Genomic DNA, 12,332 nt, shown 5'->3' on the forward strand with positions numbered 1-12,332 from the left:
GATGAATTGATTGAATCCATCTCACTGAGGAGATGCTGATTGGCCAGGTCTATGTTTGACTTGTGCTGGCTCTGCCCATGATCTGCCTCCTTGACAATCTCAACTAATCCTATGTGAAAGCATTGTGATTGGCTCATAGCGAAACACTTCTGATGATGTCAGCCAAGCAAGCAGATCAGGGGCAGAGACAGCAGCTGCAAACATGAATACAAGTAATATTTTACTATATTTAGGGGGCTAGATGGTGGTTTTAACACTAAAGGCTCAGGAATACATGTTTGTGCTCTTGAATGAAAACAGTTTGTGCAAGTTAATGGAAGGCAGTAGGGTGACTAATTCCTCCCCCCCCCCCAACAAGTATTTTTACCGGTTAAGCACACATGCACTTTTTTTTTTTGCTTGAATGGGGAAATATTGTTCTGAGCTTAGTTGTTTATTGAATGCTAAGTAGCATGTGGCAAACCTGTCTGTAAATAGTTTTATTTATAGAAACACGAATGTAGCTACTTGAGCATGTTAACAGAAGCCCCTTTATTGCAAATTAATTTTGTTCATGTTTTTCTCAGGAACAAATTGTGCTTGTAAATAGAATCTTATAAAGACCATGTAGGCTATATTGTGCCTCATGGCTACCTAGACAAATATGAGAAAATGTACTTTAGAATAAGCTTATTCTCCTCCTGCACAACAAACAAAGTTAATCTAGAGATTTAGAGATTATACCATGTTTAAATTAAGTTCTAATTTTCGTTTTATGTTTGTTTGGATCTTTTTAGACACAATGGTCTGTATACATTTGGAATGCTCCTATTGCTGATTATGGATAGCGGATTATGGAGTGTATGTATCTTACTGTTTCATTTATTTACTGTCATTTAATTTTTTTTTACTTATTTTAGTTTTACAGTGACACCTTACGTATTTGGTTTGAATTAAATTAGCACCAATATAGTTTCTTGCTATATGTTGAAAACTGGAAATTCTACTTTATTTCAGCATAAATCAACTTTGTTCCATCCCCTCTGTATCAACATTTTTAGACTTCTGTTGCTTTCGTTGTAAATAACGGGCTCTTGCATCCAATATTGATTTGTCATCATTTCTTCTCTGCATCTTGTTCACGGACACTTGTAAGTCTTCTGTCAATAAAAATGCATATTAATTAATGTCAGTTAAAGGAAATGTATAGGTAAAAAAATGCATATCCCCCAACAGTAAGCCTACCACTAAATGCTTTTTTCCTAAATAATGTAAAAATAAGCTTTAGAAGTGCCTATTTTAATCTTTACTATGATCAGATTCTCTGCTCCTCCTATGATTTCATGTCATATCTCCCTGCTTCCTGTATTTCAGCCCGACTGTCCGCCAATTGCCATGCTCCAGTGATTCTCTATAACAGGGCTTCCCAAACTTTTATGGGCCGAGACCTACTTTTGAAACCGGGAGTTTTTTGAGACCCACTTGCTTTTAATGCATATTTTAAAAATGAATACCATGGCAATCAGCTTTAGAGGCATTCAATTGGCACACCATGGCAAACCGCTTTAGAGGCATACAATTGGCACACCATGGCAATCCACTTTACATGTATACAATTGGCACATCATGGCAATCAGTTTTAGATGCACAAACTTGGCACATCATGGCAATTTTAGGTGCATAAATTTGACACACCATGGCAATCCGTTTTATTTGCTTACAATTGGCACACCATGGCAACCAGTTTTAGAGGCATAAAATTGGCATATCATGGCAGCTTTAAATACATAAACTTGGCACACCATGGCAGTTTGCTTTAGATGCATAAACCTGGCAAATCTGCCACGCGTGGCCGCCCCACAGGTACCAAACAGGGGATTTGAACCTGGTTCCTTCAATGTCTTGGGCCTGCTTTCCTGCCTGTGAGCCACTTCAGAATTTATGGTTCTAGCCCTGTTACACCATGCCTTGTCTCCAGCACTAGGGGGCTGGACTTTACCTGTGGCTGCTTCTGTTACTCTTAGTCCACCTGAGGCTGTTTGCTGATTAGTCAGGTATATAACACTGCCTCTCCATGAGAGCAGTGTCAGTTAATTGGTTCTTTGGTTTGAAAATAAATCTTACTTACAGACAAAAGGAAATACAATGGGGACCAGATTTGCCCCAAGTTATGCAAATGTATTTATGGCCCACTGGGAAGAACTAAAAGTATTTTCCAGAGAGGACATTGGGGCAAGTCTGGTCCTCTATAAACGATACATAGACAATATTTGTATTATCTGGAAGGGAACTGAAGAATCTCTTTTAAAAAATGTTAACAGTCTTAATAAGAATGATTGGAATATAAAATTGGCTTCTGTGATCAGCCCCCATACAATTAATTTTTTAGATCTATGTATTTATGTTGAGAATAACCAAATAAAAAGTAAAACTTTTTTTTTTTTTTTTTTAAAGTAGATGTGAATAGTTTTTTTAGATTTTAAGAGCTGTCCTTTTAAACCTTGGCTGGTCAGTATACCTAAAGGTCATTTCCTAAGAGTGAGATGGAATTGTACCCATGGTGGGATGCCAGTGGATTGGAGTTGGGAATAGAGGGGGTTAAAACACACTGGAGGGGTGGAGATATTGAGAATCTCCTCAGCAAATCCAAAATGAGATGGATTTTTAACATTGACACATTATTACCTCACGGCTTAAATGCAGATTTTGAGATCAATTCTTGTATATAATAGTTCCTGAAGTGTTTTATTCGATCCCCCCGTTTTTCCTCTCTTTTTCCATACAGTTTTTCTAAGATTTTATAGGCGGCCTTTTAAAATATTCATGCCGTTTTAAATTCCTATGTCCTAAATATTTTTTTTATGAAGTTTTTTTTTTTAAATTAATTAATTTTCCCTCAAATTTTCTCCTTTTTTCCTAATATCCTGCTGTAATAAACAAAATGTTTTTATTTAAAAAAATTATTATTCTTATGCATATTTATGTTATAATATTAGCATATTATATATACAATCGCTGTTTATAATGGACTTTCTAATATGGCGGTTCGAAGACTTACGGCTACCACGCCATTACACCGATATCGTCAGGATGTCACAAAACAAGGATGAAAAACACAAGCACCCGGCGTGTAATGATGATGTAAGCGAAAATGGAAACCAGAATCCACCAGGAAGGGCACCAAAATTTCCATTTATAAACAGGACTGCGAAAGAGAACAGAACTACCACTTTTGAGAAAGGCTCCATGCCGAAACGCGCCTAGTGGCAAACAGTGGACTTACCTTGTTTTTATATATTTTTACATCTTTATGTTATAATAATAAATCGTGATGACACAGCCGGGAAATATCCTGACCATAACAAGAACCCACTGCACTTGCTGTATTCTCCGCTTTATACTTCTACTCTGAACCAGCTTTTTTAAAGTGGCTCAGAAACATGTGAGTTGGACCAGTAATAAGTGGTTTTAATATATGTGTAAACTATATTACCCTATGGTCTCTATTTCTATTTTTTAGGATTGTATCCATAAACACTTGTGGTAACTTTTTTAACTTATTGAGTGCTCTCACTATTTTATTTTACATAGTTAATTGATTCTGGTTAAAGTATTTGGTTCCTGTTATTTTGTCTCCTGATCGTGTATTCTCCAGACTGACCCAGGCTTCTGACCTTGGCTTATCTCATCGTTTATTCTGACCTCTGGCATCATCTGACTTTGGCTACACCTTGACTATCCTTCTGCTTGTACCCTTGCCTGCACTGCGTATTGGAGCTTTGTTCCTGCACAGCCCCCGTGCACAGATTCACAGCCCAGGTAGCTTCTTACCTGGTTACCGTGGACTGTGTTTGTCTGCAAGGGTGAGCATGTGCTCTGAGCCAGCTAAGTGGTCCAGTCAAAATCTTCTCTGTTAGAATCCTTTGATTGGACCAAATAATGGCAAGTGTGACGTAAGGAGGGTGCCTGAAAAGGAGCAACAAGAGCTTCGCCCAGCGCTGGATCTCAGGTGAGTAAAACTTTATTTTATTACTTTTTTATCGCTTGGGCACTGTTTGCTGTTTTTTTGTTTTGTTTTTTTAAAAACATTATGAGGGTTGGTTGAACCTCTTAATCTATATATGTATATCACCTGCTTCAAATTAAAATGCCACTCTAAACACCATAATCATAACAGATCAATGGAGTGGTTATGATGTCAGGAGTGCCTTAGAACTCTCCCAGAGTGCGTAGTCACACTGTATAAAAGAATACAAAGGGAACCATAACAACTTAATCAGAATAAAGTTGTTATGTTGCCAGGAGATCCCTCGCGTCAGTATACCTTCAATGGTTAATCAGCTTAAAAAACGGCCTACCCCTAAAGTTGTCAGTAAAGCGACGGTCAGCCCTGTCCCTGAAGATTCTGTTGGAAATTCAGGCTTCAATCAGGAAACCTTAAACAGGGGCACCGCTGACTGCTGCTCTCAGCCTATAAGCAGCTCCCCATTCACAAAACAGAAAAATAAAAATACGTATGTATATGGACTGCACTGGAAGTTCAGGGCAGAGTGGACTAGTGCTGAAATTATGACTTTAGAGTTAAATTGCTTAACCAATTAATCCCTGAAGTTAAGCCAGCATCCTCCTAATACGATAAAATCATAATCCTATGTGTTGTTACATTGACTACTTACTTTGTGAGATTGCCAGGGCACTTCTAGTACCATAACCTCTACAGCAGGCTCTAGCGGTTATGTTTGCAATGTTTCTTTAATAGTGCTAGAAGGCTATTAATAATGTCTCCAAGTTCTACGTCAAACTGTTTTTGAGAGGTCTGCCAAAAGAGAGTCCCTCTAGACACTCGTTGTCAAGCCCCTCACTCGCCATATTGTGCTATATACTTCCACATCAGCAATGCCAATTTCATTGAAACATGTGCGGCAACAGTGGTGCTCTATTTAAAGCAGGATTAACTTGGTTCTTTGCATTTTACACAGAAACATTACATTTGACAGCAGAGTCCAAACTGTCCTGTCTACTTTGCCCATTACCTATGAAAGAACGTACAATCATTAATCAAGGCTGCGTGAAACAGTCTATTCCAGATTGCATTTCTTTTAGCCGTTCTACTGCCCACAAACAAAAATAAATAAAAGCTACGGTTTAGTAGATATACCCACAATGAAAACATGCATGCAATCTAAAAAATATATTGATCTCTTTTCTGCAGCCTTTGCAGACCCTCCCCTTCTAACCCCGCCCAGACTCCGTGGCTGTCGAATCACAGACTTCCCAATGCAGCTCAGTGAGAAGTCTTTGCAAGACAGGTGCTCTGAGCAATTGCCTGTCTCTTGAGTTTATCTCCACTGAGCTACCCAAACCAGGAAGTAGCAGGCCCTGTTGTCTGCTTGAAAGCCAGGGGGGAGGGTGTAACCAGGTTAATTTATAAAAGTGTCAATATCTATTTATATACACTTAAAAAAAAAAAAAAAGATGACTTTCTTCACACATAAAGCACTTTGGCAACCTTAAGGGTTCTGAATTCTCCCTTTAAACACTATCAGATTTAGCACTTATCTTATTGTTTTGAAGTTTTGTATAGATATGTTCTTATTCACTGATTAATATGTTATGCAAGATCAATGAATTTATCAAGCTTAAACATGGAATAATCCTCACCATTCTGTGTCATATCTCTTCTCGACTCCCATTTCATTATTTCCTCAGCAGTCACTTCCTCTCTGGCCACACTGCTTAATTCATACACATTGATATCATGTAATTTTGGAAGCAAATCTTTAACCCATTTATAACGGATGGGACACACTGTTCGGACAAAAACTTTAGATGTGACAATAACACTGTGGAAAAGGATCCATTCCAGGTGAGTTTCCTGTCCAAATAACTAAAATAAAAATATAAAATGTTTTAAAACATTATACAAAGGTTAACAGACACTATAACTGCAGCAGATCAATATGTTGTTTTTTTCATTGTTTGTAGGTAATGTTAGTGCTTGACAATGTTCTCCATTGAAACGAACAGCTAAACTATGATAGGTCTGGATAACACCCTCTGCCAATCATAGCCCAAAGATGTGTTGCATTGTACCACTGACAGGATAATTCCTACTTTATAAAACTGTACCCACTTTGTCCAAACTGACCAATGTTTTCTAAAAAAAAAAAAAAAAAAAAAAACATACTACCAGCATTATTCACTAAAGTTCACTAAATTTCAGGGAATTTAAAGTGAATTCTCCAAGCCAATTCTGTTTTAGGTTTGGTTATTTTTGTCTTTGAATTCCCAGCAACTCTCACTATAGTAAATAATCATGTAAGAGTTAATATAAAGTTTTTAATTTAAGACATCAATAACACTACCAGGGTTATTCACTAAACACTGCATTTTGTCCAGAAGGACACAAACTGGTGAAGATGGCCGAATTCCAACCATTCTTACATTTCTTACATTTACTAAAGCCAAACCCAGTCAAAATTTGGTTGGTCCAAGCACATCTGCAACAATTGCCCGGATGCATTCTGTGTCTGGATTAAAATAAGTGTCTATGCATAGAGAAGTTAAAAACCTCCCTTAAAGTAATATGGGGGTGATTTTTTTAACCCCTTAAGGACCAAACTTCTGGAATAAAAGGGAATCATGAAATGTCACACATGTCATGTGTCCTTAAGGGGTTAAGCAAGTGCTGGCCAGCTTCCACATAGTTAACCCTAACAGTGCAGTTTTTAAAAAAAAAAAATCATTTGCCTGATGACTGCTAGCTCTGTCAGCATGCAAATAGTGTGTATTTTTTTCAGATTTAGGCCTGCATTTGAAGTATTCAGATCTGGATTAAATTCATCCGCTATTATGTACCTTAATGAAGCCTGCATTGCAAAATTATTAAATATTGTAAATTTGAGTGATCCTTTTTACACATTGCCTGGAGTACATTGCTTCCTGGAAAGGGCTCTGTGTTCTTGACCACAGTGTCATCAGATTCTGAAGATACAAGATTCTGCTCTGCTAGAGGTTCACCAGCCTGGCCAGTGTACATGAGCTTTGAGCACACTTTACAACATGTGCATTTATGCTTGGGAGTGTATATACTTTGATTTTCGTATTCTAAAATAAATGGTGGGAAATACTACAGTATATTCTACATTTTCCTTTCATGCCAAATGTACTATGGATGCTGACAACTGACATAGCAATAATTCTCATACTCTTTTAGATTATACCAGTTTTGCTTTGGGTCTTTTGAAGCACTTTATTATCGATCACATTTGATGGTATTCACTTTAAGAATTGTATGGTATATTATTGCACTTCATGAGATATATATTGAGAACAGCTATATGTAATAAAATGCAAATTTATTATTACAGGTGATAATATTTATTGTTTTGGGTACAATATAACCCCTTTAATGATACATTTGCATTTTATTACATATAGGAACAGAATTTATAAAGAAAACTCTGTATCTCTCTTGTTGCTGGTTTTAATTGTAAATAGTATTAACAATGTCCATATTCTGCAGTCTGAAAGGCCTTGTACGCCTTGTTCGGTATGGGGCTATTCCGACTTAAAGGATCACTATAGTGTCAGGAAAACAAAGCGGTCCTGAGGGTTCCCCCACCCTCAGGGTCCCCCTCCCGTTAAAACCCCTTCAGCCACTTACCTTATTCCAGCTCCGGGCTCCCTCTGCGCTGGTGACCTCTCCTCCCCGCCGACGTCTGCTCAATGCTTTCCTATGGACGCTCTGCGCGATGGAGGCATAATATGCCTCCAGCGTCGCAGATGCGCCTCTAGTGGCTGTCCGGAAGACAGCTACTAGAGGCTGGCTTAACCCCAAATGTAAACATAGCAGTTTCTCTGAAACTGCTATGTTTGCATCTAAAGGGTTAAAACCTGAGGGACCTGGCACCCAGACCACTTTATTGAGCGGAAGTAGTCTGGGTGACTATAGTGTCCTTTTTAAGTGACATGAGATATATTTTAAAGTATATGAACATCTAAACCTTAAAACACACATTAAAATAGAATCATTTCACTGATGGAACCAATGACGACCTACTGATAAACATTCCCTTTTTATTTACCCCTTCAGGCCTGTTTTGGCCATGTTGTATGTTAAGGACCCAGGGCTGTCTTAACCCCTTAAGGACACATGACGGAAACATTCCGTCATGATTCCCCTTTAATTTCTGAAGTTTGTGTTTGGTGTTTGTGTTTAGCTGTAATTTTCCTCTCTCTCATTTACTATTCCCATACAGATTATATATTGTTGTTTTTTTCCAGGACAAGAAGGGCTTTCTTTACATACCTTTTATTTGTATCATGTCATATAATTTAATTAAAAAAAATAATAATAAACTATGATGCAAAATTGAAAAAAAACCAAAAAACTTTGTTTTACTTTTACTTGAAAAATCTTTAACTCATCTACAAAAGCTAATGAACAAAACTGCTAAATAGATTCAAAATGTTGTCCTGAGTTAAAAGAACTGTTGCTTTTTTTGCAAGCTATAGGGTACAAGTAGCTATAAGTACAAGTAGGACATTGCTGTCCTCTTATCTGTCTCTTATCTGTCATAAATCTTTGAATTACACCTCACATGTACATATTTTTTTAAAAGTAGGCAACCCAGGGTATTCATCTAAGGATATTTTGACACTTTCTATGCAGCCCTTTTACCACCAATCTTTGCCAAACTTCGCATAGGTCATTTTTTGTTTGATTTTTTTTCACATACATTGCAATTCAGGTATAAATTCACAGATCCTGTTACGTGTTACTGCCAAATAACGCATTAATATGTATCCAGCAACATCTCCTGAGTACAGTGATACCACCCATGCGTAGGTTTGTTGGGTTGTTTGGGGGCTAAAAGGCAACATTTGGCAGGTGCGCATATCCGTTTTCCAACTTGGAATTTGACATGTAGTCAACCTGTGCCCATGTCCTATTTGGGACATTTTTGAAGCTGGCCAATGTATTTTAACCCCACCATACCATATATTTTTGAAAAGTAGACAAGCCAGGGTATTTTAAATGGTGGTATTTTAACACTTTTCATGCACTGAATTTACCACCAGCCTTTGTCAAACTTTTGGGTAGTAATTTTGTTTGTGTTTTTTTTCCACACACATTGTACTTTAGGCATGGATTAACAGATCCTGTTATGCGTCACTGCTGAACAACACCCCAATATGTGTTCAGCAACATCTCCTGAGTACAGTGATACCACCCATGCATAGGTTTGCTGGGTTGTTTGGCGGCTTAAAAGCCACAATAGAGATTTGTGCATGTCAGTTTTAAAAAGATTATAGAAGATGGGGTGTTATGACTTCTTTCCTTCAACCATTTTGCCCAAAATGCATGTTCCCTGACTGCATAGCTACCTGGTTCATGACCGTCATCGGGCCTCAAGGGGATGTTTCCAATGACGGTCCTGAAGGGGTTAAGTAATAGAATATGCATTAGAGGAGCATTGTGTGCGTATATAAACTTGAAATTTGTGTGCTCATTTAAACTTATAAATCGCACAACTGTTTCATGGTTTGTTACTGTGTACTGTAATGGAAGATCTGTTTCTAATTTGTAGAATCATTTACTGTCTTGAAATTCAGAAGACAATTTCACACATAGCTACAATAATCATTTGCAGTGTTATTGTGTGTGAAAATAATTGGTTTTTGTTACATACTTCAATATTTAAAAAGGTGTTCTTGCAGTAAAAAATACCCACAAATTTCAGGCAATTGCAATTTTAAACCGAAAACTCACAGATGATGCAGGATGAATTTGTACCATACTACCATGTCCATCCATTGTACAGAATGTTCTTCCAACAGATCTACAAATAAAAAATAAAACAAACTGAACTGTTAACAATGTACTAAAAATCCCATCACTGGTATTAAATTAATAACACCACAGAAATACTGTAAAGAAAAATATGCAGATTTCAGCAAAATCACCATTTCTCATAACTCCTACTTCGTGAGAAGTAAATGTAGATAACTACAGAGAGCCATAGGGCTTTTAATTACTAAACAATACACTGATATATAAGTAGACAGTTGTGGAAAAAAAGTTCCAATTGAACAATGACAAGGGTATTTGATCCCCTCAAAATACAAAACATTTTGCTTAGTGAGTAAATCGTAAAATCCTCTATATGTCCGTTTAAAAATAAATAAAAAATAATATATATCCGAATTGTGTTATAGGAAATAATCAAGTAACTACAAGCTGATGATTTATACGACTTAGTGAAACCATTTATTGTAACTAATGAAATAAAGGTTTTATCACTGCTAAATTAAATGACTGTATGACAAAATGGCAAATTCTGCTGAAAAAGCATTACTAATTGGAATAGCAATGTTTGAGAGGCTCTGCTTACTTGTCACATTGGTGCTTTACGAGCAGCTTATTACATTTGAGGAGTTTTTCTTATAAAGGGCTTTAAAACAAAGACATTGTTGATTAACATGGATGATAGGAAAGCACTACTCATTCAATTTTAACTGGCCACATGGGAAACTTTCTTGGCTATTCATTTAAGAGATAATTGTATTTAAACCGGAATTGCATTCGAAAGTGAATTTAATTGTAGACTAAAATAGCGGAATTGAAGAATGTTTTCATTTTCGCTATTTTTGCCTAAATTTCGAAATTTACTTTAATGAATAACCCTGTTTTTTGTTTGAAGCATGAATAGTGGCGATGCTTGGAGGCCAACACATTATTAGAACGTTTTAGGAGACATAATGACCTGACCACAATTATGTAAGTCATGGATTAACTATTTTAAAAAAAACACACTAGTGCGTTATTTACAAAAACTAATTTATGCATGGTTTACTGCAATACCTCAAAACTATAATGAATTGCCCATCATTCTCAGAATTTTTGCCTGGTATGATCAACACCCATTGACACATTTGGCCACACTATGGTTTTTGGTCAAATATTACATACACCCAAATGCTGTGGTTGGATCACTGCACAATTAGCATACTCTTTCAGTCTACTCTATTGCCCAAAGAATGCAAACTGAATAAATCTCTACTAGATGAACAAGCAATCATACAAGAATTGAAAACTAGGGAGACATATAAAGCTGTGGTTCAAGGCATTTTTATTCAACATGGATCTGCATGGAGGCACTCAACGTTTCTTACAGAGATGCATTGATTCAACATAGTGGCTGATATTAATAATAATTGACTGGGGTCAAAACACATCTCCACAATGCAGAACAGATCTCCACCTACAGAAAGTCAAAGATCTGTAACAGGCTCAGAAACAATCAAGCCAATAACTGACTGTTATGGAAGGCAGAAGGAGATTGAAAAACATAGGATTTAAGGCCTGATGATCTGATGCTGTGGACATTGCTGAATTACATAATCTTTTTCGGAGATCAATTTTTCAATTGTTCTCAGACAAGCAGGTGAAAGCTGTGGTTCTCGATAGATCATATTCCTAAGTCTGCAAATGCTTCCACTGGGGTGCAAATGCTTCCAGTGATGTTATCAGAGTTCAAAATGGCCAAGATAAAATGGTCATTCTGAAAAGAAAAAACGGGAACCAGATCACCACAATCACTACTGAACAGTTATAATTACCAGCTGGAATGAAGTATTCTCAAAAAAAGAGAAAAGGAACATAACTAAGACTAACCAATACCTCACATACCTGTCTCTTGCCCTCTCCTAGAGGATAGCCCACCTTATTTGATTGCAAATTCCTGTCCTAATGTGTTTTACACGCCACCTCCTATAGAATGTAAGCTCGATTGAGCAGGGTTCTCTTCAACCTATTGTTCCTGTAAGTTTATTTGTAATTATCCTATTTATAGTTACATCCCCTCTCATAATATTGTAAAGCGCTACGGAATCTGTTGGCGCTATATAAATGGCAATATTAAATAAAATAATAAAATAACCTTTAATCAACATAAACTTATATTAAAATACACACTCACACAGGGCAGTGGCACATAATAAAATTGATGTGCAAAAGCGCATGTGGCCAAAAGGCAAAAAGTTCCACCCAGTCCTCTAGATGCAGCTTAGTCCACTAAATAAGATGTTCTTTTGGGCCCAAAAAATGGATCTCCAATGCTACTGTAGCACCTCTAGATTCGCTTATTCACCTCGCCTGTCCTCAGCTCAGCTTGACGCTTTTCGTCTTAAGGGACTTCTTCGAGCGCTTGCCAATCTGCTGTTAGGACTACACCACAATACTGGATTGAGGATCGGACATTATTTTAATTATTTTCCGTCTATCTCAACCTGTGTTGTCATGGGATAGAACCCTTCATTCTCTCAGCAAAGAACTTATGATACATAAG

At 37.1% G+C, this 12,332-nt stretch overlaps 1 protein-coding gene across 1 annotated transcript in view; it reads right to left on the reverse strand.

Annotated features, from left to right (window-relative positions):
- Positions 1–860: 860 nt before the first annotated feature.
- The window catches only part of DHX40 (DEAH-box helicase 40), a 90,229-nt gene continuing 78,757 nt past the window's right edge, over positions 861–12,332 (reverse strand). Inside the window, exons 15-17 of the mRNA XM_063444515.1 lie at positions 9,755–9,824; positions 5,641–5,866; positions 861–1,139 (exon numbers count right to left, since the gene is read on the reverse strand). Coding sequence (XP_063300585.1) covers positions 1,003–1,139; positions 5,641–5,866; positions 9,755–9,824 — 433 coding nt within the window. The 3' untranslated portion in view covers positions 861–1,002. The remainder of the gene's footprint in view (positions 1,140–5,640; positions 5,867–9,754; positions 9,825–12,332) is intronic.

The sequence above is a fragment of the Pelobates fuscus genome, chromosome 1 (assembly GCF_036172605.1).
Source record: "Pelobates fuscus isolate aPelFus1 chromosome 1, aPelFus1.pri, whole genome shotgun sequence".
NCBI classification, from domain to species: domain Eukaryota; kingdom Metazoa; phylum Chordata; class Amphibia; order Anura; family Pelobatidae; genus Pelobates; species Pelobates fuscus.